The sequence below is a fragment of the Poecilia reticulata genome, chromosome 21 (assembly GCF_904066995.2).
Source record: "Poecilia reticulata chromosome 21, P_reticulata-male-v2, whole genome shotgun sequence".
NCBI classification, from domain to species: domain Eukaryota; kingdom Metazoa; phylum Chordata; class Actinopteri; order Cyprinodontiformes; family Poeciliidae; genus Poecilia; species Poecilia reticulata.
In genome coordinates, this window is record NC_088850.1 from 2,478,855 (window position 1) to 2,506,842 (window position 27,988).

At 37.0% G+C, this 27,988-nt stretch overlaps 1 protein-coding gene and 1 long non-coding RNA gene across 4 annotated transcripts; one reads left to right on the plus strand and one right to left on the minus strand.

Moving 5' to 3' along the window:
* Positions 1-27,831, plus strand: LOC103457191 (uncharacterized). Of its 3 annotated transcripts, XM_081602335.1 has the most exons (9): positions 1-153; positions 422-733; positions 1,473-1,748; positions 2,785-3,108; positions 3,442-3,723; positions 3,872-4,021; positions 5,623-5,657; positions 25,415-25,480; positions 26,908-27,831. In XM_081602335.1, the coding sequence occupies exons 1-9, from the start codon at positions 39-41 to the stop codon at positions 27,016-27,018; spliced, it is 1,671 nt and encodes a 556-aa protein (XP_081458461.1). In that variant the 5' UTR covers positions 1-38; the 3' UTR covers positions 27,019-27,831. The 3 variants fall into 3 exon arrangements, 2 of the variants coding, with proteins under 2 accessions (XP_081458461.1, XP_081458462.1); XM_081602336.1 differs by lacking the exons at positions 25,415-25,480; positions 26,908-27,831 and adding an exon at positions 6,161-9,316; XR_014085547.1 differs by lacking the exons at positions 1-153; positions 422-733; positions 1,473-1,748; ... (2 more) ...; positions 3,872-4,021; positions 5,623-5,657 and adding an exon at positions 22,914-24,281 and having other exon boundaries at positions 26,908-26,954.
* On the minus strand, positions 17,724-20,118 carry LOC145549704 (uncharacterized). Its single transcript, XR_014085549.1, has 2 exons — positions 19,928-20,118; positions 17,724-19,674 (listed from the first exon to the last, which is right to left on the minus strand). It is a non-coding gene; the product is annotated as an uncharacterized LOC145549704 (long non-coding RNA).
* Positions 27,832-27,988: the final 157 nt, after the last annotated feature.

A 27,988-nucleotide genomic window follows, 5' to 3' on the forward strand; every position in this document is an offset into this window, starting at 1 on the left:
GCTGTTTTTATCCTTTATTTCAGCCACAAAGAGGAAACATGATCAGTGTTTTCAAATCTGCAGCAGAGAAACGTCTCTCAGTTCAGCAGCTGATAGACGGACAGAAGATGTTGGTTCTGGTTCTGGTTCTGGTCGTTGTGCTTCAGTTTGAAGGTAAAGATCTGTTTTCTTTCACATGAAGATGAGAAAAATTAAAGATAACTTTGATTTACTGTCATTTTTTTATGAAGACATTAATGTGTAGTATCTGAAAAATAAACACTCAGAATTTCCTCTGTTGTTTTCAAGTTTGAACAATGTAAAAGTAATTCAACACCATGGAAAAGAGACGACTAACACATTTATAATTTCACCTCCATGATTGTTTTGTAGTGAATGTTGAAATGTGTAAAACTTTAATGTGTTTTTGTTTCTGCTGCAGGAACCAGAGGAGGAAATATTCATCTCTATCGCAGTAGTGCAGAAAGTGCTGTTCTACCTTCAGAGAGACCGTCATCGTCTTATCGATGCTCCGATGTTAACTGGTTTTACAACAGAAATACAAGCGAAACTCAGTCAGTGGTTGAAAATGGAAAAGTTGTTGATCGTTCACCTCGAGCTTCCAGGTTAAATTTGAGCAGTAACTGCTCTCTGATCATCAGCTACATCACTGCTGATGATGCTGGAAGATACACCTATAGATCTGGATCCGGATTCTCCGTAGATGGAAATGTGTATCTGAGTGTTTTAACCTGTGAGTATTTAGACCTGAATGATTTAACTCTCAGTCTCTTTCCTTCTGATCTACTTGGTGAAATGTTGGACAGATGTTTCTGACATCATCGGTTCTGATTTCCTTTTTCTCTGAACCTTGAACGTCTCTGGACTTTAACATGAGGGAACCTCTCAGTGACCTGATGCAGTCAGAAGGTCACATGTTGTTCAGTCAGAGAGAAACGATCATTTATTTAGACTCAGGAAAACTTTACCCATCAGGCCTCAGAGAAGGAGGAAATGAAGCTTGTAGTGAAGTTGTAAATTTTATTTCTGTCCTCTGTGATGTTTTCTTCTACTTCCTGTCTGATCTGGGGGCGGGGCCAAGCTGTGATGTCATCAGGAAGTCGCTCATCAGAGTGAACGTTGTGCTGTAGAGATGTTTAGATTTAATCAGTTTGTCTTGTTTTGTTGTACAAGGTTTGATCAAAGGACTGAATAATCAACTTTCTAGGTAATTTGTTTTCTTCCATTAAGCTGATAAAAACCTGCTCAGATCTGTCATGATAATGTAGATCAATAATCAAGGAAAATGATCAAAACATTACCACAAAAAGTAATTATTGATGTTTATTTTATATACATTCTGCAGCCTGAGATCCCAAGACTTTATTAAGGTTCTCACCTTTGATAAAGTTACTTTAACTGTTAACCTTAATAAAGTATGTTAAAGTTGAACATATTTTATACTGAGAAAACTGTTTTATTTTCTCCTTCAGTTTCAGATGTTGATCTAACAGAGGAAGATTTAACATTACCATGTTCTCTGTGGAAACACAGTGACCTCGGTCCTTGTCCGGAGAAAAGTTTCCGTTGGTTGGGTAATAAGAGAACTGTGCTGACTTGTAAAAGTGACGATCGCAGCTCAAGACAAAGATGTTTTTCCACTCTAACTGTGGAGCATCAGATCGACAATAACCGGGTATTCATCTGCCAGTTTGTTGAAGGAAACAGCGTGAAGGTTGAATCTGTATTCGTACTAGGATTTTTAAAAGGTACAATGTCTTTTCTTTACAGAATAAATGAGATAAAAAGCAGGAATTACTAGAATTTTATATAATTACTTATATTTTATATAAGTTCTATGTGGTTATCATTTTTCTTTGTAGACACCTTAAGTATATTTTCAAAACAAGTTTTCTATCTGAAATAAAACTTGAAAGGTTCAGAACTTTTTTTATTTATCTGCTGATCAGTGAAACATCCTTCATGATATAATAATAACATAATTCTGATTTATCGGAATCATTAAGCTTGAATTATAAAATAAAAATGCATTATTATTATTTTTAAAAGTAAAACAGATCCACTGAACTGATCAGTGAATCGTCTGAATGTTTATGTGGAACAAAGTGACCAGAGCAGCGTTCTGTAGGGAAACTTTAAAAGGTGACACCAAAACAAAGAGGCCTTTTAGAGGCTGATAGAGATGGAAAGATAAAAGGATAAAAAGGAGGAAGTGAAACAAACAGGAAGAGACAGATAAGTGTGTTAAACAGAGAAATGTTGGTCAGTTTCAGGTTAGATAATAAACTGAGTTTTAACACAGAGACACTAAATCATCCAGTTATTCAGGAGAAACTGAAGTTTTAAATAAAATAACTTCAATCTAATGAACTCCTGTGAGATCTAGAAGTTTTCTTCAGATTTTTTACCTTTGAATATATTTATATTTTTTTGTTTTTGCTAATAGTTAAACAATGTTTACATAGCAAATTGCACTTCCTCTTATTTTATTGCCGGTTTTCTATAGAACTGAATGTTTGATCTAAAACTTTTGATCCAATATTACTAGTGGTTTCAGTAAATGCGTGAGCAGTAATTCAATCATCTGTGGGAAACAACATTAATATGTTAAGATCTGTAGAAAAATCTCAAAGGCTGATAAAAACATATGAATTGATCAAAGTGGAAATAAAAACGGTTATGAAAAAATGTTTATGATTTCAAATGTTGACCAGTAATATATTCTTTTATTAAAGTATTGTTTGAAAAATGCATTTAATATTTTTACTGATTGTATATTTCCAGTGCATATAGGAGTTGAGAGAGGAGAACCAGTAAATCTCTACCACAGAGTTGGAGATGAAGCTGTTCTGCCCTGTAACAGACCTTCATCATCCGACTCCTGCTCCTCTGTTACATGGATTTATGAGAGAAATAAAAACATGAACGATCGACAGGAAGTTCATAGAGGAATCGTTCAGAGTTCACCTCGTTCTGCCAGGATGAGTTTGGACAGAATCTGTTCTCTGACCATCAACAACATCACTGAGGAGGATGTTGGACGTTACAACTGTCAGTTTTGGGACAGAGTCCGTTATGAGACAGATGTGTTTCTAAATCTGCTGATCAGTGAGTATCTACACTAATGACTCTCTACCTGCTGATTTCAGTCTTTCTTAACCCTAAAATCTCTGTTTGGATCTGAATGTTTAGATCATGATGTGTTTTTATCTGAGTTCAGTCAGAACTGGAACTGGATCTGTCTGATTTTAGAGACTAACCTGTTCAGTTCTCTCATTATGATGGTTTTATGTTGTAGCGGTAAATAGACTTCCAGTGGCCAAGCTTCATAGTTACTGCCAGATGTTAGTCTATAATGTTTCAGCATAACAGATACAATTTATAATCATGAAAATAAAAGTTGCTGGTTTAATACTGAAATATTGTCTTGTTTCCTCTCAGTCATTTCATCTCCGCCACGTGTTCATGCAACACTTCATGAATCCGTAAGATTAATCTGTTCTCTGCTGAGATACAGATCATCCGATCCTTGTCCAGTTAAAAGTCTCCGCTGGGTGGATGAGACAGGAAGTGAACTGACTGATGAAGGTGATGGATATAAATCTGTAGGACAGTTTGGTTGTGATTCTCATCTGATTGTGAGTCTTCAGAGCAGCAGAAGATTCACCTGCCAGTTTGTTGAAGGAAACGAAGTGAAGATAGAAGCTCACTACCAACATGAAGGTATGATGTCGTCTTATTAAGACAAAAGTTAAATAAAAGTGTCTGATTACACCAATACTATTAATGCATATTGAAATCTAGTGATATCTTTTTAAGTCTACCATTCATTATGTATTGGATGATTTGTAATCTTTGAATCTTTTAACAGCAGCTCCTGGTAACACCAACACCTCCATCATCATCATCATCATCATCCTCGGATCAGTGATCGGCGTTCTGCTGCTGGTTGTTGTTCTTGCTGCTGTTTTCATCAAACTCAGGAAAACCAGAAATAAAGAGGATCGTAAAACCACAACAGGTACTGAGTTTATTTCACTACAAGCTTAATATACAGACAAAACTTTACCCATCTAAAAACATGTCTTTATTAGCGTGAAAGAACTTTCAATGAACATTTTAAAATCTAATACAGACAAGTATGTAAACATGTTGTGATGAACAGCTTTCTGTTTAACTTTTCAATGGTAGAGGAGAAATCCAGACACCAGAGGTTGTTTAAATCATCGTCTTAAACTGCAATTAGAGATGAGTTCCCTTGAAGGGACAGCATTATGTAAATTTTACTTTTTGAGTTTTACATCATGTTATAATGTTACTTCATCAGAAACATACCTGGAGTTTGTCTTTGATTCTTTCATTTGAAAAATTTAATCCATTCAGCTGTGCAAAACACTTGGTGGGACCTAGCTCCGCCTTCGAGGTCACAGCTGATCGTTAGTTGCTGTTTCCAAGCGTTCAATCGTCCGCCTCACAGAGCAGCCCTACCTCACTCAGCTCCTTCAGACTAGCCAGCAGCTATTAGCAAACACCTGATGAAACTGTGCACCAGCTGATCTCATTATAGGAGCTAATACTTAGTGAAACAATGATAATATGTTGTTTAAGGATTAATAGAGGAGCCATGCTGTGATGACTTCCAGAAGGCAGAGTTTTAAAGATACAGAGCCTCTTTAAATGCCAAATTTCAATTGGCATTGAAATTTTAATGCAGATTTCAAGGCATTAAAATTAAAACTAAATTTTCTTTTAAGTCATATATGATATATAGTATTTTATAGCAACTGAAGTTAACATATTTTCATTATGCTGTAAAATCGAAGTGCATAACACATATTACTGCTCCTTTAAAGTTATGTTAACCCAGAAATGTGGCAGATGTTTGGCTTGTGATCCCTCTGTTGGTCTGATGATCAACGTTCCTGTTTTCTGAAGGTTCTTCTTGATGTTCTGCAGGAACAAAAAGTCTAAAACCGTCTGAATGGATGAACCATCAGTCACTCAGAAAGGCTGCAGCGTTCAGGCCTCCTGTTATATAACCTGATTAAGCTGCTTTATTTGGATGGAAAGGCAAAGTTACTCTAAAAGTACAAGAATATCATAGTGGGCAAAACAATTTTATCTTCATTTTTTTGATCAGAAATATAATTTATTATCAAGTAGTTCATCAACTGTAAAATGAAGGCCTGACTTACAGTAGCAGAGGCTACTGGGCATGTGTTGTCATGTGAGTGTTAGCCACACAAATGTGTCAGGATGGCATAGTCAAAATCTAATCAAACTGAAAATTGAGCGGGGCTACCCATGAAGCATCACACAGCGCAGAGCTGAACTTCCTGTTCTGAGCTCTTTCCTCCATGGGTTGAATGTGTGCAGGGTGTAAAGAACACAAACAGGTTTTGAGCACGGTGCTGCATTTTCTGCATTCAGAGGGCAACAAACTGTTGTGGGTCAGTTTCTCTGAGCCCCTCTAAGAGGTCTGATGAAGACGTTTCTCAGAATGAGGAAGAACTGTTTCCATAGTTACCACAGAGCGGTGAACCAACAGTGGTTAAAAATAAGCAGAAAGTTCATATTTTTTTTACTGAAATGATTATGATGATTTCTTTTCTTTTGATTCAGCAAACCAAGATTCAACCAATGAAAATCATCAATATGTGAGTATCGACACACATTTATATAGTTTGGAGAAAAAAACATCAAGTCACTCAACGTACTTTTAATGGGTGGAAAACTGTTTTATTACATAAGAGCAGTTGTGACATTTCTGCACCATCTTTAGCTCTCAGGAAATCTAAAGTGACAGGAAATGATTTCAGGTTCTTCCTCTTTTCTAAACTCGTCAGAGAACGAAACACTTAGTTTTAAATAAAGACATTTAGCAGGAATTAACTAATAATAGAAGAAAAAGTTGATGTTTATCAGTCAGTGAAATACAGTGGAGCTGTTTTCTTTAGTAATATAATAATTAATGTCAGTGTGAAAAGTAATGTTTCTAATTTAATAAAAATTTTAAATTAGATACATCTAAAAAGATTTTTAAAGAGAAGAACCCAGAACTGAGTGAGAGTATTGTCATGCTGTGTTTCGACAACCAAATGTCTACAAATGAAAAATCTTTCATATGGAACTGAAACGGTTTGTGGTTTTTGTGCTTCAGCTCCAACCGGATGAAGAAACTGCTATGAGGACCAAAGAAAAGACGGAGGCGGACATCGACCCCAGCGACGTCGACAGCTGCCTCACTGAGCCAAGATGAGGAAACAGGAAGTGAGACGTTTAATAAACCGCTTTACAGGAAGTGGGCTGCTGGGTTTAGGTTTCAACGGTACCAAAGATTTATTTACATCATGCTTTGGACATTTTCTGTTGTTTTTAAGTGATCATTAGTGATGGGTGGATGAGGCGTCATATATCGTTTCAACACTTATAGCAAAACTGTGTCGATACTGTGTCACTCAATAGTGACACCTGCTGGACATGAAAAATTCCTACAGGCAACGTAGTGATTTGATGACCCAGTCCATACAATAAGATTTAAGTCTTCTTATTTTATTGAATATTATTAACAATATATTATGTCATATCTTCCGTTAAATATAAAATATATTTGATATACCACTCCTATTATGTTGCGGGTCAAATTGACCCGTTTCAAAGTTTAAAAATATTTTTAAAATAGTTGCAAGTATTTTTATTGCATGAAACTTTTTCTATTTGTCTTAATAGGTGAACTCTACATATAAATTTAAAATTTATTCATTTTACACATTTGCAGCCCCCCCTGCGTCTACTTGTTACATCGATACTGTTCGGGTCAATTTGACCCGGCAGTCAAGTTAAAGTGCAAAAAAAGATTAAAAATGTCCAATTCTGTTTGTTTCCTTACAGCTATGAACCTTATTTCAACACACACACACAAACACAACACAACACACCACACACACACAAACACAACACAACACAACACACCACACACACACACACACATACACACACACACGCAGACACACACAAACCCACTTTCTCCCTACTCTCACAATGAACTGCGAGAAAGCAGGTCTTCATACAACTTTTGACGGGAACCTTTTCTGTTCCCGTGGACAAACTCCACCCACACTGAGTGGACAAACTCCACCCACACTGAGTGACACTCAGTAGAAGTGGAGGAAAACATAAATACTCTCTGCATGACTCATTTATCTTGATTTTAATTGGCGGGTCAGTTTGACCCGGAACAGTATGTGTGTCTCAAGTTCAATTATAAAGATCACCCTTTGAAAAAAAAAATTAAATGTAATATAAAAATTTTTACCAAAGATCACTTTCAAGGAAATTATTGTTTTTTTGTGTCTAGGTTTTTTTCAGTGGACATAAAAAATGTAAATCCCATTTTTTATGTCCAAATGAGTAATTGAGTAAGTTGTCGTCATTAATCCTTAATTTCTGAGAAATAAAAAACATAATTGCACAAATTTTGATTGAGATGGTTAGTATTAGACTTAATAATCAGATAAAAAAATGTTTTGGAGGAATTTTTTGGTTCCTGATACTATTGCATGATAAAACTCTCCCCGGGTCAAATTGACCCACGAACATTATTGCTGTACCTCAGAAACGAACATAATAGGAGGGTTACAGTCAATAAAAAATTTGAACATGTACCATAAAGTGAAAATTTAAGTGAATGTGTTTAGAATGAGGACGCTTGTGGACTGTTTTTCCCCCACAGATTTTTATTTTAAAATTTTGAAATTTAGCCTGTTGAGCTTTTTTGACTAAACTTCTGCTGTAGAAAAAAATGAAGTAAACATTACATTTACAGCAAACCCGTTTTTCTTAGGGGTTGCGTTCCGAAAATAACCCGTGAGGCGAAGTCCGTGAAGTTACCTTTATTTTTTACAGTTATTGTACAGCATAAATAAATACTCTACATTGAAACCAAAGAACAAAACCTGTTTTCAGGTCAGCGGATGTGCATCAATCGGGCATTATTGTGATCCGGAGTCGTGTCATTAAAGCGTCTCCTCCAACCCGCACCGCCAGATTCACAGCTGGATCTACGGCAGAGCGACGGATCTCATCAAACGAGCCTCCGGTCGGGTTCTGCTGCCTCTGGCCAGTTTTTTTTCCAGCAGGCATTCAAAGTTTCAGTTTCAATTTCCTGAATGACCAATCTGTATTAAACACCGTAACGTTATTGGGACTCAGGTAGAGAAGAAGCGCGGAGACTGTTTTTACCAATCATATGGTCAATTAGTACGAAGAACACTGTGAAAAAACTGCACAAAAAAATCTGCGAAGCAGCGAAACCGTGAAAAGTGAACCGCGTTACAGCGAGGGATCACTGTATATGAAATAATTTATAAAACATAACTGAGTAATTTGTAGAATGGCTGCATATCTGAATTTATCTAGATGTATCTGGGACTTTATTCTCATGCCTCTTAATGCCTCAGCATTGAAAAGGTGGATTTATTTAAATAAGACAGTTTAGTTAAACATATGCGGCACTTAACCTCCAGAACATAATATGAAAGTAAACCAAAAGTCAGTTTCAGCTGAATTTGGATTCAGATAGATTAAGTAGAAACTGACAACCGGATGAAACAACAAAAATGAGAACAAATTTATTTTCCAATATAAGATCAAAATGGTCCCACACTGCGGAAACGTTTCCTTTGAAGCAGCGACGCCATAAAAGATCAAGAGTTTGTTTGGCAACTGCTTTTGACGGATTGACAGATTCGCTTCCTTATAAACACAGTTTGGCGCGTTAATGTCATTTCGACACGGTTCCTGTTTCGGTCACGTGACTTGCTGAAACCAATACGCGCACCGACACGGGTGTTGGTCTGTGGGCTTGACGCATGCGCCGAAGCATCGGTGTTGCTGGACCCATCACTAGTGATCATAAATATTTCCTAGCAGAAATGTACTGTGACTTAGTTATATGATAAAGTTTTATGTTTGTAAAATATGTGGTCTGTAAATACTGAGCTAAAGAGAAGCAGCATGAATATGTGGAAACTGATGCATTAAGATCCACCAGCAGAACTGCAAATACTGGTGTTAGATTAAATCCACCTTTATTCTGTAAAATGCAACTTTTAAAATACAACAAACTCATGTCTGGTAACTTTTAGCCAGTTTATGCTTTAAGGTTTTAATCGCTGCATCTGAACAAACTAAAGTTTTATTTTCTGTTCTGCTCATTTTCAAATTTTTTCTGGATTTATCTAAAATGCTTTTTTTTAAATTTAGTTCTCCTGAGTTTATACAGCAGATTGTTTTGAACCCTCATGTTTTTACATGTCAGCTGCTCTGGCTTCTCATCGCCTCCAGAGTCCAGTTTAATGATCCTGGTTCTGATCGGAGATCAGCGTGGAAATGAGTCAGACTGTGGCCGTCTCCCTCTGAGCCTCTGGTATCTGGACTGTTGTTTCTTTATAAGCAGCTAAAGCAGCGTTTCTCCACCCTGGTCCTCGCTGCCCCCCTGCTCTGCATGTTCTAAATGTGCCTCCATTCCAGCTGATTCAAATGATTGCATGACCATCAAGTCCTGCAGACGCCTGTTAATCACCCAGAGATATAATTCAGGTGTGTAGCAGAAGGGAAACACCTGAAACATGGAGGACAGGAGGCCTGAGGACCAGGGTGGAGAAACTCTGAGCTAAAAGCTCATTTTTTAAAAACCAGATATTCAGTTATTATTATTAATATTATTATTTTAGTATTGTGTATTGTTTGGAACAACTATGTAAAACCTATTTTGAAAATGCTATGGTGTATGAAAACTGAAAATAAAACATTTTGCTTTACAACTCTTTGATTTTTAATCGTGCTGAAAGTCTCATTGACTCTTTTTGTTTTTCTGTGATTAGAGGCCATTATGGTGCATTTATATGTAATAGTAACTATAAACATTGATTTATGAGAGATGAAAACATGAACAAACAGGAAGTTTGTAGAGGAATCGTTCAGAGTTCACCTCGTTCTGCCAGGATGAGTTTGGACAGAAACTGTTCTCTGATCATCAACAACATCAATGCTGATGATGTTGGATGTTACAGATGTCGGCCTGAGGATGGAGGAAACTTTGAGACAGATGTGTATCTATATCTGCTGATCAGTGAGTATCTACACTAATGACTCTCTACCTGCTGATTTCAGTCTTTCTTAACCCTAAAATCTCTGTTTGGATCTGAATGTTTAGATCATGATGTGTTTTTATCTGAGTTCAGTCAGAACTGGAACTGGATCTGTCTGATTTTAGAGACTAATCTGTTCAGTTCTCTCATTATGATGGTTTTATGTTGTAGAGGTTTTAGTGTTATACTTTCAGTGGCCAACCTTTATATTTACTGTCAGATGTTTGTCTGCCATGTTTTAACAAAATAGTTGCTGTTCATAAGCATAAAAATAAAAATTGTCCTCAAGTTCACTTAAAACAATCGTTCTTCATCTTTTATGATGAAACATTTTGTTTTCTTTCAGTCTCTTCATCTCCACCAGATGTTGATCCACCAAAGGATTATTTCATATTATACTGTTCTCTGCTGAGATTCAGCGGGTTTAGTTCCTGTCCACCTAAAAGTCTCCTCTGGGTGGATGAGACAGGAAGTGAACTGACTGGTGAAGGTGATGGATATAAATCAGGAGGACAGTTTGGTTCAGTGGTGGAGAAAGTACTCAAAAAATTTACTTAAGTAAAAGTACAAATACACAGTCAAAAATGTACTTAAGTAAAAGTCAAAGTACCACATTGACATTTTACTTAAGTAAAAGTAAAAAAGTCCTGGCTTTTAAAAATACTTAAGTATTAAAAGTAAAAGTACTCGCTGAATGCATTACCTGATCGCTAATATCATTAAGTGTGCCGATTGTATTTAATTTTAATACATCAGAAATGTGCCATTTTAATTAACACTACCACAGATTAAACATGTTCTTATTGTGTTTATTCTCTATAACAGTTTAGACTTAGATATGTGATTCTATGAATCATAATTTCAGGGATGGAAACATTTTGTCTCCTGTCCTGACATAGCATGAACTTCATTAGTCACATTTATTTAGAAAGAAATCTAACTGAAAGGGGATTTCAGTTAGAAATCCATCCATCATCATCCATCCATCCATCCATCCATCCATCATCATCCATCCATCCATCCATCATCCATCCATCATCCATCCATCCATCCATCCATCATCCATCATCCATCCATCCATCATCCATCCATCCATCCATCATCATCCATCCATCATCCATCCATCCATCATCATCCATCCATCCATCATCCATTCATCCATCATCCATCCATCATCATCCATCCATCCATCCATCATCCATCCATCCATCATCATCCATCCATCCATCCATCCATCCATCCATCATCCATCCATCCATCATCCATCCATCATCCATCCATCCATCCATCCATCCATCCATCCATCCATCCATCCATGGAGAAGGTGCGGGCGGGGTGGAGGACATGCAACCAAGGAGCCATGTAGCAGAGTTGTAGTCAAGACCACCGAACCCGAGACCAAGACCAGCGCCCCGCGCTAAATGACACAATAAAATTAAGTTTACCTATCAAAATTGGTTTTCAGATTGATCTAAAAGATCCACATTCCCATAAAAACACCTAGATATTAAATACTTAGAGCTGAAATATATTTAACCAGTATCAATTAAAACTCACTTCATTCTGTTTTGCTTTCATCGCTGTATTACAATCCGCAGAGGTCTCCTGCTATCCCTAGAAAAATAACGCCCTGGGGGGTTGCCCATATTGCATATGTCAGAAGCCACAACTGAAACATCGCAATTAACGGTAAATAACGTTCAACTATGAACACTGTCCAACATTCAACTTTTACTTATTCAGCGATTAAATGAATGTCTACCGCACACTGTGTACCGCAGTGTACACAAGAACAAAGAACGGCTCTCAGTGAGGCTTCAGTCCTTAGGACTTAGTAAAAATCCGTCCAGAAGAATCGGATCGTTCGAGAATGTTATATCACTATATTGCAGACTTTGGTCACAGCGTTGTCCCATAAATGCGACACCTGAGTCAAAACCTCCACACAATAATTCAGCGCATGAGTGACAACTTTTTTTCATCAGATGCAACATGTGTCTCAGTACAGCTAGCTTTGCTAGCACAGATCTTACCTTTCTTTAAGCTTTCCTTCCAAGTGACGCTAAAAGTTGGACAAAGTCCCCACCGTCTGTGAAAGCGAAGCGCTGCTGATTTTACATGTCGCCATATCAATTTATGCAGCGCTATTATATTATAGACAAACATCTTCTCCCGCTCAGAGGAAACCACTGCGCATGTCTGGAGCTCTGCAGCGAGTAAAGGTGGAGCCGATGGGTGACAACAGACACTAAGTCACGTTATTGCTCGGATTTTACGGCGCCATCTTAAATCCCTGAACTTCACATTTTAACGGAAAAAAAGAGCAACGCGACTTGGATGTAATGAGTAACGCGACAGTTTTGTAGAAATGTAGTGAAGTAGAAAGTACAGATACTTACTGTAAAATGTAGTGGAGTAAAAGTAGAAAGTCTCCATTATTAAATCTACTTAAGTAAAGTACAGATACACGAAAACTGTACTTAAGTACAGTAACGAAGTACTTACTTCCCACCACTGGTTTGGTTGTGTTTCTAATCTGACTGTGAATCTTCAGAGCAGCAGAAGATTCACCTGTCAGTTTGTTGAAGATGAAAAAAGTTGGTAACTTTTCTTTAACAAACTTTATTGATATGTATAATCCATTATAGCTCAATAAAAAATATGTTTCCCAGTTTAGATACAATTTTATCAACAAGTAGGCCTTAAAGCATAAACTTGAATTTAATAATTACATTTAATAAAAGAGAACAATTTTCCACATGTATGAATAAATATGAAAAAGAGAAACTTTAGAAGAATGAAACATTTAAATAAATTATTAACAATATATCTGGTTTTTTTCATTAAAATTAAGGAATTAATCAGAAATTAATCTTGTTTACTGAAGATAAAAGATTTAATCATTTTCACGTCAAAGAGGGAAACTTGGTTTCCTTGGACTGGATCCAGATCCACTTATCATCCAAAAGTCTGAATGAACTTAAAGCTAAAGCTAAATAAATGTTAAACATCTTCCACCTCAGTTTCACTAAATATGCAACAGATAAAAACTCCTTCAAACTGATTTATTCATTATTTAATCAGAACTGATTCAGGACATTTAACTGTAAATATTTTACCCATGGAGAGAAAGGATAAGATAAATGTTTCTGCCTTATTTTAACAATGTGCTCCAATATAATTTCTTTGTTTCTGACTTGGAAAAGTTTGTTTATTAAAATAATTCTGATAAATGTATTTGTGATATTTTTTACATCAGTAAATGTAATGTTTTCCACATGGAGATGTTTCAATCTAGCATTAATTTATGACTTCATCAGATTTTCTTCCACTGATTTTAAGGTATCAAAGTTTGTTAGCGTCTTCTTGATGTTTTAGATTTTAACTCTCCATCATGTTTTAACCTGCTGTGATTATTTCAGACTGGAATTGACAGAACAGTAGTGCTGAGTTTTATGTGTTAGCATCCATTAGCAAAGTCAATACACACCGAGTGCAGTGAGGCTAACCTAGCCTAGCTAACAGGAAGTGACCTAACTCATGTTTCCGTGATTGAAGCTGGTGAAGTTGAGCGTAAAGCAGAGAAACGAGTCGATTCTCAGAGTTTCATCAGGAACTGAAAGGTGAAGTTCAGAGAATCTGGACTTTGAGGAAGTTTCACATTCTCCTCTCTTCAGCTTCACATCAGACCTGCAGTTTATTTAGTTTAGTCAAGTTTTAGTTAATTATCTGCTGGTTTAGGTTGATATCAGGGAGTGTTGAGCCTCTATTTGGTTCTGATTCACTTTAAGACACCCAAAACTGGGAGATTTTATTACGCAGTTAAATATTTTGAACTAATGTTGAATCAGGTCAATACTAACTGTCACCAGCAGAGGGCGCATGTAGGTCTTGGTAGATGGCGAACTCACCAGCAAAGCATTCTGGGATTTGTAGTATAAACAGTGAATGGTTTGTTTCCCAGTGATCCAGCTCTAGCTGACATGTTGAATGTTCTCATTGACCAAATGTGACCCACTGCCTGAGTCTGAAGCCTCTGCTGGAAGGATCCAGTTGGACCTGATTGGATTCTGTTCTGACTCGGTTTGATTCTCTGTCTGCAGAGTCTCAGAGCTGCTGCTGCTAGTGGACCGACTGCAGATCATTAGTATGAATCATAGTTCCTGTTTGTGAAGGAAATGACAAGATGTACTGAAAGTAATAAAAATAAAAAAAGAAACATTGTTTTATTTTCTTTATAATCAGATCACACAGCTAAACCATGACTCACTTTAATTCTCAGTGTCTTAAAGTGAATCAGTTAAAAATTGTTAAAATGTTTGTTTCTAACTAAAGTTTGAGCAACTTCTTCTTTCTGTCAGTTTCTACAGAACATAAAAGTGACGACAGAATGACAGGATGCATGCTGGGTGTTGGTGTGAAGCTGTTTTTATCTTTTATTTCAGCCACAAAGAGGAAACATGATCAGTGTTTTCAGATCAGCAGCAGAGAAACGTCTCAGTTCAGCAGCTGATAGACGGACGGAAGATGTTGGTTCTGGTTCTGGTTCTGGTCGTTGTGCTTCAGGTTGAAGGTAAAGATCTGTTTTCTTTCACATGAAGATGAGAAAAATTAAAGGAAACTTTGATTTACCGTCATTTTTACAGCGACATTAATATATCTGTAAACATTCATGGCATGTTTGAGTGAAAGAGAAATGCTGACAGAATTTCCTCTGTTGTTTTCAAGTTTGAACAATGTAAAAGTAATTCAACACCATGGAGAAAAGAGACGACTAACACATTTATAATTTCACCTCCATGATTGTTTTGTAGTGAATGATGAAGTGTTTAAAACTTTAATGTGTTTTTGTTTCTGCTGCAGGAACCAGAGGAGGAAATATTCATCTCTATCACAGAGAAGGAGAAAATGTTGTTCTACCTTGTAACAGTCCTTCATCGTCTTATCGATGCTCCGATGTTTACTGGCTTTACAACAGAGATACAAGCGAAACTCACACAGAGGTTGAAAATGGAAAAGTTGATCAGAGTTCATCTCGAGCTTCCAGGTTAAAAATGGACAGCAGCTGCTCTCTGATCATCAACAACATCAATGGTGGTGATGCTGGACTCTACACCTGTAGACCTGGTTCTGATGAATCCTCTGATGGAAATATGTATCTGAATGTTTTATCCTGTGAGTATTTAGACCTGAATGATTTAACTCTCAGTCTCTTTCCTTCTGATCTACTTGGTGAAATGTTGGACAGATGTTTCTGACATCATCGGTTCTGTGATGACGTCATGAAGTCGCTCATCAGAGTGAACGTTGTGATCAGCTGCTGAGGATGTTTAGATTTAGTTTGTCTCGTTTTGTTGTTCAATGTTTGATCAAAGGACTGAATAATTTTCTCTTTGCTTTTCTTGCTTCTTCCATCATCATGTATGAAAACCTGCTGTGATCTATAATATTAGAGCAGATCAATAATCTGAAAACATCTGAAGTTTTACAAAAAAAGTTACCATATACATTCTTCAGCTTGAGAGCCTAAGACTTTATTAAGGTTCTCACTGTTGATAAAGTTACTTTAACATATTTTATACTTAGAAAACTGTTTTATTTTCTCCTTCAGTTTCAGACTTTGATCCAACAAAGGAAGATTTTACATTACAATGTTCTCTGTGGAAATACGGAGGACTGGATTCTTGTCCAGGAAGTTTCCACTGGTTGGATGAAACGGGAACTGAACTGACTGGTAAAAGTGACGATCGCAGCTCAAGACAAAGATGTTTTTCTTCTCTAACTGTGAAGCATCAGAGCAACGAGAACAGAAGATTCACCTGCCAGTTTGTTGAAGGAAACAACGTGAAGGTTGAAGCTCAATACATAAAAGGTACAACGTCTTTTATTTACAGAGTAAATTAGATAAACAGCAGGAATTACTAGAATTTTATTTGATTATTTGTATTTTATATAATTTCTATGTGGTTATCATTTGTCTTTGTAGACAGCTTAAGTATATTTTGAAAACTAGTTTTCTAGATGAAATAAAACTTTCAAGGTTCAGAACTTTTTTTATTTATCTGCTGCAGCTTCAATGAAACATAAATATGAATTATATTCTGCTGTCGCTCTGCTGAGTGATATCAGAATCATTAAGTTTGAATAATAAAATAAAAACGTATAATTATTATTTTTAAGAGTAAAACGGATCCACTGAACTGATCAGTGAACCGTCCAAATGTTTATGTGGAACAAAGTGACCAGAGCAGCGTTCTGTAGGGAAACTTTTAAAAGTGACACCAAAACAAAGAGGCCTTTTAGCAAGTACACCTCGCTGCAGCATGCAGAAAGGGGCGGGGACGGACCACTGTCAGCCTCTTACCTTATATGGAAATGGGACCATTGCAATCCGGAAGTGAAGGGGGCGCTAGTGGCGCTATTTCCTGTACCAGCCGCGTTAATAATAATAATAATAATAATAATAATAATAATAATAATAATAGAAATAAAAATGTAACGTGGTATGTCCCTTTAAAAAAATAATTAAAACTATTGTTTTTTAATGTTAAAATCACATTAGTAATAAACAACTTAAAACAAGCAACAATAATGAATTATTATGTATATGTATTTATCTATTGTCACCCAATCTAGCTGAAACAAAAGGCTTAAAAAATATTTAGGAACACATTTATCCATCCATTAATTATCATACACGCACGCATGACCCTGGGCAGATCACCAGTCCATCCTAGATTAAGAAAACAGATACCAAATACTTCAAGAACGCTGTAGTTCAATTAATAGATTGTGATGTAGCGAAACGTACTCTTATAATACATAAATTTAAATATAAAATATAACTAGTGCCAAAAACTATTATGCTTGGTTGCAGGTGAGCTCAACTATTGTCATTGTTTACCATAAAGTCTCATTGGAAACCTTTCCTGTAAGGACTCCAGCTTAACCAGTAATCTGATAAAAGACACTGGACTGGTGTCCCACTATTCAATTTAGAAATTCTATATCAACTCTACCAGTTGTATTTGATTCACAAACTGCGCTCAAATATTCAATTGTTGCAAAACCCAGAGAGACTTTTGTAAAACTTTAAATGTAGCTTCAAACTGGAAACACTCAGAGAAAGTAGGTTTTAGAAAGTTTATTTGACAAGAGAATGATCCACTGTGGATTAATCATTGTTTCTGTATGAAGCTTCTTTGAAGTCACCAGATAAATAAATCAGGCTTATGTGTACATTCTAACGCTCTTCAATTCAGCCAATCAGCTCATCATGCGCCTCCGTCTCAGCCTATCGGCGCCGGTCTCCTCATCTTCTTGAATTACCCTTCATAAAGTCCGGCTTGATGTGAACAACTGCTCCTCACCCGAGTTTCCATCACCTCCACCCGGTCTCCACCGTCGCTCAGCATACCTTTAATCTTTGTATTATGGTATGTTTCTAACTGAACATGTTTCTGTATTTGGTTGCTTTATTTAAATAAAAACTGTTGATTCTGATTGCTAAAACATAAACGACTTTCTTCCAGTCATTGTTAAAGTATATGAAACGTTACACATGAAATACTGAAAGGTATTATCTTTGCTTGTATTTCAAAATTTTAAAACAAGGTTATCCAATTGTTAAACAATGCTGTTACAATATATTTACAACTACTTTATTGGTTCTACTTTCTCTTTAATATATTAGAGCCACAATGTTACTTTTCCTGGAAACAACAGTTCTACCAAAAAACTAAATAATATAAATCAACTGAACTACAACAAAAGGAACACTAAAAAATTTACATAATGTTTAAAGAACACATTGTGAAAAACTAAAGGATGACAGAACAAATCCAAATGTCAGCAGAACAGATTTACAAAGATGTCACCAAAAAAGAACAATGTGTGACAACTGAAATGTGTGAAAGACTGTGGAAAACAACTATTATTCTCCTTGCATTCAGTACTGACATCCAGGGCAGTGTCCAGGTCTGCCATCACAGTAGTAACGAGGGTAATCTCCTCGTCTTCCATTTCCAGTGAAGCCCACAGTCTTTATATTGCCGGTTACAGGAAGAACACGTAACACAATGGCTTTAAAGCGCTTGCAGGTTAATGCCAAGGTGAGGTCCAGCTGCTGGCTGGACAGGAGCTTGTGTTCCCTGCATGTTGGTAGCTGCTGGCTGGAGAGGAGTCTGTGCTAATGCACAGCTGGACACCATGTCAAAAGTCATTGTGTGGTTCACTAAATGATTCACAAACCTATCCCTTCTGTCAATGGTTAAAAAACAGTAGGGGCAATGAAAGTGAGATGTGACTCTACAGGGTCGGCCACATCTGAAGATTTGGAACAAAATAAAAGAAGATAATTAAAACAACATCTATTTAAACAAGAAATGGTTCATTCCCACTAAAAATAGAGCAACGACACAGTGTAATAGCTACAAACATAAAACAAAAATGTTATAACACATCAGTATATATATATCTATATACCTATATATAGATATATATAGGCCCCGGTCTTTCTGCATGGAGTCTCCATGTTCTCCCTGTGCATGGTGGGTTTTCTCCGGGTTCTCCAGTTTCCTCCCACAGTCCAAAAACATGACTGTCAGGTTAATTGGTCTCTCTAAATTGTCCCTAGGTGTGAGTGTGTGTGTGTGTGTATGCGTGTGTGAGTGTGTGTGTGCATGGTTATTTGTCCTGTGTGTCTCTGTGTTGCCCTGCAACAGACTGGCGACCTGTCCAGGGTGACCCCTGACCCCGCCCCTCGCCCGGAACGCCAGCTGGATATTGACACCAGCAACTCCCGACCCCACTACACAAGGGTGTAAGAAAATGGATGGATATATGCATACACGAACTATTTTGTCATATGTTATACTCTTATTTGAGTAGATTTTGTTGATATGCAACCTAATGCGAGTTACTTCACAGAATGAAGAGCATATTTTAACCCATAAAAAACACGACACACAGGTTTCTTCTAACCTTTATTTGTTGACTTATATTAATATTTTTAATTTCCATTTTTAAAATAACTATCAGTGCACATACCTTCATTTTAATTCATGTCTGCAGAAATAAATGGGTAATATTACACTGCACATTATGATCAGTAAAACCGTACTTAATAGTAGATATATCACCTAATACTGTTACTCTTACTAGTGTTTTTTGCAGTTATTTACTACTATAAATATATGAAGTAGAGGGAACTACACCCACCTATGATGGCAGCTTTTAGTTTATAAAAAGTGTTAGACTTTCCAGAAATGTTGGCGTGCAAAAACATATTTCAAAAAGGATTAACCTTTTTCTAGTCTTTTTTATGAAAAAAAAAACCAACTACAAAACTGTTAAGAAGGTAAATAAATAAATGATAGTGTAAGTGTAGCTTTACATACCGTTATGTTGAACCGTAGCAGTTCTTGTTATGTGAACGACTCATCGGCTTTGTATGAGCAAAGAGGACAGAAATATCCGGAATAATCTTCTCTCCGTTACGAATGTTACAAATAGAAACGTGGATCTGTTAAATAAAATAAAAAAACAAAGTTTGAGCATAAAATACACTTATCAATTATACATTTTATTTACTTTTCTATTTTTATCTAATGGTGCCCTGCAGGGAAATAATTAGCTATGCTACATGCTAAATTTAACCTTACCTTCTATGAATTACGCATTTCAATAGTCTACAGCTGTTTATTATATGCTCAACGTCATCTAGAAAAGCGTATTGATTTACTATGTGATAAAAATTTTAAAGAAGGTAAAAATACCTTTTGCTGACTTTGCGCCTTTTCCATTTTGGATCGTGTGCCGAACACATGAACCCTCAAACTTCTTTCAATCGGCATCTCAAACCCGCTTCTTTAAGGTATTTATACTAGAAATTAGGAAAATAGCGCCCCCTTCACTTCCGGAGTGCAATGGTCCCATTTCCAAATAAGGTATGAGGCTGACAGTGGTCCGTCCCCGCCCCTTTCTGCATGCTGCAGCGAGGACCTTCTCCCTTTTAGAGGCTGATATCATAGACATAATATAAGAATAGACGCCTCATGGCCGCTCTCTCCTGTTGTCGCTGACGAGATTTAGGGCGGCCATCTTGGAGCGGTCCACCACTCCACTCAGCGTTATGTGTTTAGCAGCACAATGGCGTCTCAGCGCATTTAATCGATCATAACGCTTTTTTGTTACTGGGAACTATATTTAAACATCTATCAAAGCTACATTTGTATTATTTAAGTATGTTTTTAATACATAGTTCAGCATAATTAAATATGCTTAGTGGCTATAACAATAGAATAGGAATGGAATATTCTGATATTGATGTATAATGAGCATATTACAAAGCACACAGCTGTTCATAATTTATTTAATAAATTATTTAGTAATATCAATACATATTTATAACTATACAAACACAAATAAATAATTATTAATAATGACACAAATAATGATTAATACTGAATAATATATATTGGATACGTGTGTGTGTGTGTGTGTATGTATGTATGTATGTATGTATATTTTTCAGCCGACGAGTTCTAGCTTCAGAGATTCAGCAGCTGAGTTTGAGTCCAAAATCCGATGTGAGATTCATCCGTGCTGCAGTGAATCCGTCCCTCTTTAAAGATATTTCCCACTTCTTCCTCACATCGTGTCTTTATGAAACTTTCAAAACAAAAACAGAAGATTTAGGATGTATCTTACTAGTGAAAGAATTACATATAAATAATAGTCTTTACCACCTGTGTAAACTTTGCTGGTGAATGTTATAACACATAATATGTTTTATAATATGTGTTACATTGTTTCATGTCTAATATAGGCTCTTGTGTCAGATAATCTAAGTCAATGTTAGAGAATAATTATTTTTTTTAGATTTACGGAATCTCAGTTAGCCTTCATAGCGAGGCTGAACCCGTATTAGACCAAGCACTGTAGCTAATATTAGCTGGTATCTCGCCGGTACAATAATATGTCCATCTTACTTGTGAAATGTTGTCTGTGGAGCCCTCACATCAATAATCCATCGATCCGAACAACAATATCCCTCAGTGCTGAGGCATCTTCTGCTGTTTTGATTGAACAAAGTAGGAGGGACTTCCGGTCCAAGATGGCCGCCATATTTCCTGCGCCGGAGCAGCCAATGCGGGGTCTACTCTTATATTATGTCTATGGCTGAGGAAGAGGAAAAGGAGGAAGTGAAACAAACAGGAAGAGGCAGATAAATGTGTTAAACAGAAAAATGTTGGTCAGTTTCAGGTTAGATAATAAACTGAGTTTTAACACAGAGACACTAAATCATCAAGTTATTCAGGAGAAACTGAAGTTTTAATGGACATAAAAGAACTGCAACGTTATGAACTTCCATAGGATTCAGAAGTTGCTAGCAGAGACTGATACTGTATAATTAATAACTAAACAGAGTAAAATATTTCTCTGAATGTTTTTTCCAGTAAATCTCTACCACAGAGCTGGAGATGAAGCTGTTCTGCCCTGTAACAGACCTTCATCATCCGACTCCTGCTCCTCTGTTAAATGGATTTATAGGAGAAATGAAAACATGAACGATCGACAGGAAGTTCGTAGAGGAATCGTTCAGAGTTCACCTCGTTCTGCCAGGATGAGTTTGGACAGAAACTGTTCTCTGATCATCAACAATATCACTAAGGAGGATGTTGGACGTTACAGCTGTAACTTTGACACACACGTGTTTCTAAATCTGCTGATCAGTGAGTATCTACACTAATGACTCTCTACCTGCTGATTTCAGTCTTTCTTAACCCTAAAATCTCTGTTTGGATCTGAATGTTTAGATCATGATGTGTTTTTATCTGAGTTCAGTCAGAACTGGAACTGGATCTGTCTGATTTTAGAGACTAACCTGTTCAGTTCTCTCATTATGATGGTTTTTATGGCCAACCTTCAGATTTACTGCCAGATGTTCGTCTGCAATGTTTCCACAGAACAGCTGCTGTTTCAGCGCTGAAAGTGAATAAAATAAGTAAAGTCTGAATGCTTTTCTTGGCTGATTTTATGCTCCGTGTGTCAATACAAATTATGATTCATCGATTGGGATTTCCATTCCCAACAATAACCATTAAAATAAAACTTCATTTAGTTTGTTTTCTGTTGTTAGAAAAAGCCATTAAACATGAAATGTTATTGTCTGATTTTCTTCCAGTCTCTTCATCTCCACCAGATGTTGATTCAACAAAGAATGAAGATGTAACATTAGAGTGTTCTCTGCTGAGATTCAGTTCATCAGGTTCCTGTCCAGTTAAAAGTCTCCTCTGGTTGGATGAGACAGGAACTGAACTGACTGGTGTAGGTGATGGATATAAATTTGAAAGACAGACTGGTTGTGTTTCTTATCTGACTGTGAATCTTCAGAGCAGCAGAAGATTCACCTGCCAGTTTGTTGAAGGAAACAAAGTGAAGATAGAAGCTCACTACCAACATGAAGGTATGATGTCATCGTATGAATACAAAAGTTGAATAAAGTGGGTGATTACATCAGTACTATTAATGCATATTGAAATCTAGTAATATCTTTAGAGCATTAATTATGTAATTATGTATGATTTGTAATCTGAGTCTTTTAACAGCAGCTCCTGGTAACACCAACACCTCCATCATCATCATCATCCTCGGATCAGTGATCGGCGTTCTGCTGCTGCTGGTTGTTCTTGCTGCTGTTTTTATCAAACTCAGGAAAACCAGGAATAAACAGGATCGTAAAACCACAACAGGTACTGGATTCCGTAGGAGCTTCATCTACAGACATAACTTTACTTATTTAATGTGAATTAGCTTTCAATGAAAAATTTTAAATCTAATATCGTCAAGTTTGTAAACATGTTGTGATGAACAGCTTTCTGTTTAACTCTTCTGTGTTAGAGGAGAAATCCAGACACCAGAGGTTGTTTAAATCATCGTCTTAAACTGCAGTCAGAGATGTTTTCACTTAAAGGAACAGTTTTATGTAAAATCGACTTTTTGGAGTTTTACATCATGTTATAATGTTATTCCTTCATTAAGAACATAACTGGAGTGTTGGCTTGATGCTTTCATGCATGTCTAAGAAATCCTTTAATCTCCATGGCAACCATTCAGCTGTGCAAAACGCCTGGTTGGACCTAGCTCCGCCTTCGGGTCGCATCTCCTCCTCAGAGCTGCAAAAACATAATACTGTCCCTTTAAAGGTGCGTTAACCCAGATATGTGGTAGTTGTGGAAAGGAGGGTATCTTTCTGTTGGTCTGATGATCAACGTTCCTGTTTTCTGAAGGTTCTTCTAGATGTTCTGCAGGAACAAAAAGTCTAAAACCGTCTGAATGGATGAACCATCAGTCACTCAGAAGCTGCAGCGTTCAGGCCTCCTGTTATATAACCTGATTAAGCTGCTTTATTTGGATGGAAAGGCAAAGTAACTCTAATACTACAAGAATATCATAGTGGGCAAAACTTTTTTTATTTTTTGATCATTATGTTTTCATCAGCCATAAAATTCAGGCCTGGATTCCTGGACATGTGTTGTCATGCGAATGTTGGTTACGTGGAAGTAAGTGTCAGAATGGCATAGTCAAAGTCTAACCAGACTGAAAATTGAGCGCAGTTACCTGTGAAGCTTCACAGCGCTGAGCTGAACTTCCTGTTCTCAGCTCTTTCCTCCAGGCTGAGTTTGCAGGATGTCAAGAAAACACATCCTGCACATTGTGCTCAGAGTGAAATGCCCATTATTATCCAAGTTGAGTCAACTCTATAAACGCTTTCAGCTGACGGTAACATACTGACTGCTGTGTGTTTCCAATATGATGAAGGTGGTTTATTTAGTTAGTTAGTTATTAGTTGTTCTGGCAAACTGTTCATCTTCCATGTTAGTTTCTCTGAGCCCAAAGAGCTGCAGATATTTTCAGTGTTATTTCACTTTTAACCTCTAACTCTGATGAAGACGTTTCTCAGAATGAGGAAGAACTGTTTCCATAGTTACCAAAGAGCAGTGAACCAACAGTGGTTAGAAATAAGCAGAAGTTTGGTACGATCACTAAAAAATGTTAACAAAAATGATTATGATGTTTTCTTTTGATTCAGCAAATCAAGATTCAACCAATGAAAATCATCAATATGTGAGTATCGACACACATTTATATAGTTTGGAGAAAAAAACATCAAATCACTCAACGTACTTTTAATGGGTGTAAAACTGGAACTGTTTTATTACATAAGAACAGTTGTGACATTTCTGCACCATCTTTAGCTCTCAGGAAATCTAAAGTGACAGGAAATGATTTCAGGTTCTTCCTCTTTTCTAAACTCGTCAGAGAACGAAACACTTAGTTTTAAATAAAGACATTTAGCAGGAATTAACTAATAATAGAAGAAAAACCTGATGTTTATCAGTCAGTGAAATACAGTGGCAGCTGTTTTCTTTAGTAATATAATAATTAATGTCAGTGTGAAAAGTAATGTTTCTAATTTTAGCTCTTTTGGTTGATCAAACTCACCTGAGGCTGAGAGACTTTGACTGGACCGCCTCAGATTCAAAACCTGCCTGAATCATTTGTTAAAACTCCATAATTTCAGTTTTTTTTCTATAATAATTTTGGTTTTAGTTTGTTTTCCTCCTTTATATTTAAACTGCTTACCTTCTGTCCTCCCACTGTGGGAATCACCTCATGTTTACGGACCTGTGATGTCACATCATGACCCGGTTTGGCTGAAGCTTCAGTTTCAGAGACTTTCTCACATTTATGATTCTCTGACACACAGAAAGGTTCATGGTCGGTTTAATGGCTGAAAACGGTTCAGTCCTCATAGAGAACATCTCTAAAATCAATCCCACATCACCACTCCTCCTCCACTGTGCTCAGCAGTTAGAACTGAGATGTTAGTTATCATATGACGTCTCCAAACATGACGCTGTGAACTTTGGTCTCATTTATCCAGGTTGTTCCAAATATTCAGAGGCAGCTTTTCAAACTTAGCATTTCCTGGAACTTGATTCAGTAGAGTATCTTCATCTGGTTTGTTTTCTTTCACAATGTGCTTTTGGAAAATCGATCAAACTACATGGACAGCATGTTGCTTTGTATAGACTCCTTAGCAGAAGACATGCTGTATCTCAGCGGGTACGTTGGACATGTTGTCTCTTCCTGGGTAAATGAAATGAATGAAATGGACAAACCCAGCAGGACAGAAGAGTTTCTGTGCAGATCGTTTCTACTGTAACAGTAAATAAATGTAAACTGTTTGTTGTCAGGATGAGCTGCAGGCCAACCTGACCTATGCTACTGTTAGCCACTCCAAACCCTCTGAGAAGATAAAGGTAAGAGACGCAATGAGCTTTGCAATCTTATAATTTTAAATCTTATTTTAAATTTGTTTGATTTCATAAAACCAGTGAATGAAACAAATTCAATCTGCAGGTAGAAACTGACTGAATTCATCTGTTATATGACGTTATTAAATGTATTGTAGTATAATTACAGTTTATCTGTGATAAAGTTTTGCTCTTTGCATTTCAAAATACAAGGAGTGATTCAATATGGCCGCTCCTCATCTGCAGTAATAAACTGGTGAAAGCATGTTTATTTTACAAGACACACTTGTAAGAATGAGACTAAAATTAATGCTACATGAAGCCAGTGGCGCAAAAAGTGGGTATGCAGGGTATGCAACGCATAGGGGCGCAGCACCAGAGGGGGCGCCAAAACCCCGTCTGGAGGGGGCGGCGCACCGATGATGTTTTCCCGTACACTTCAGCGCCTTACGCTCCTTCACCTCGCGCACATAACGAGGTGCATGTAGCGAGTTTTACCTTTCACGTATCGTTGCTTGGGGGGGAGGCGAGTGAGCGTCGCTCCTTCTCCCTGATGTTCCTTTCCTGGGGGGGCGGGGGGGGGGCGCCGATCTCTGTTTTCACATCCCCCTGAATAATGTGTAGTTGCGCCACTGCTTGAAGCTCCTGTAACTCTAAACTAAAAACATTTAAAGTGGAGTTTTGCTTATAGAAAAACTTTAAGCGATGTTTGCAAGAGGAACTTTGAACAACGGTTACTTGGTGCCAGGTTCCAATTCCAACTTCAAGTTAAATGGTTCACAGGATGCAGTTAGCCACTATCCATCATTCCCCTCCTCTCTTCCTGGTTCTGTCGGCCCAGAGTAAATTAAAATAATCCACGTTTATGTCCAATGCAGTTAGCCACGTCTCAATCAGACTGGCTCCCTGTAGTTTCTTTGGTGACGGGTTTGAGACGCCAACTAAGAACTTTGTTTGGAGGAAATCTCCTGTTTTCCCACAGTAATTTGGGAAAATTTGGACAAAAGATGAAAGAAACTGAAAATAAAAACAAAGTTATCAATAAAACAATCAACTCTACTGTGATAAAAAACAACTGTAATAAAAATACACTATACAACTAATTATTTTTTACAGAGAAAAAAAAGAGTGAGAGTATTTTAATGTGTCATGTTGAGTTTTAACATCCATCCATCCATCCATCCATCCATCCATCCATCCATCCATCCATCCATCCATCCATCCATCCATCCATCCATCCATCCATTTTCTTTACCCTTGTCCCTTGGTGGGGTCAGGAGGTGCTGGTTCCTCTCCGGGCGAGAGGCGGGGTCACCTGGACAGGTCACCTGGACAGGTCGCCAGTCTGTCACAGGGCGTTTTAACAACCAAATATCTACAAATGAAAAATCTTTCATATGAAACTGAAACAGTTTGTGGTTTTTGTGCTTCAGCTCCAACCAGATGAAGAAATTGTGACTTATTCTGCTGTGAGGACTAAAAAAAAGACGGAGGCGGACATCGACCCCAGTGACGTCTACAGCTGCCTCACTGAGCCAAAATGAGGAAACAGGAAGTGAGACGTTTAATAAACCGCTTTACAGGAAGTGGGCTGCTGGGTTTAGGTTTCAACGATAACAAAGATTTATTTACATCATGCTTTGGAAGTTTTCTGTTGTTTTTAAGTGATCATAAAGATTTCTTAGCAGAAATGTACTGTTATATGATATATGTTATATGATAAAGTTTTATGTTTGTAAAATATGTGAACAGTAAATACTGAGCTAAAGAGAAGCAGCATGGATATGTGGAAACTGATGCATTAAGATCCACCAGCAGAACTGCAAATATTGGTGTTAGACTAAATCCACCTTTATTCTGTAAAATGCAACTTACAAAATACAACAAACTCATGTCTGGTAACTTTTAGCCAGTTTATGCTTTAAGGTTTTAATCGCTGCATCTGAACAAACTAAAGTTTTATTTTCTGTTCTGCTCATTTTCACATTTTTCTGGATTTATCTAAAATGCTTTTTTTAAATTTAGTTCTCCTGAGTTTATACAGCAGATTGTTTTGAACCCTCGTGTTTTTACATGTGTCAGCTGCTCTGGCTTCTCATCGCCTCCAGAGTCCAGTTTAATGATCCTGGTTCTGATCGGAGATCAGCGTGGAAATGAGTCAGACTGTGGCCGTCTCCCTCTGAGCCTCTGGTATCTGGACTGTTGTTTCTTTATAAGCAGCTATAAGCTCATTTTTTAAACCGGATATTCAGTTAATTATTTTTTTTAGTATTGTTTTGTTTTGAACAATTATGTAAAACCTATTTTGAAAATGCTATTATGTATGAAAACTGAAAATAAACATTTCTTTAGTTACATTTTTCTTTACAACTCCTTGATTTTTAATCTTGCTGAAAGTCTCATTGACTCTTTTTGTTTTTTGTGATTAGAGGCCATTATGGTGCATTTATATGCAACTATAAACATTGTAAACCTGACTTTGTCCACTTCAGCCATTAACGAACAGTAGAACAT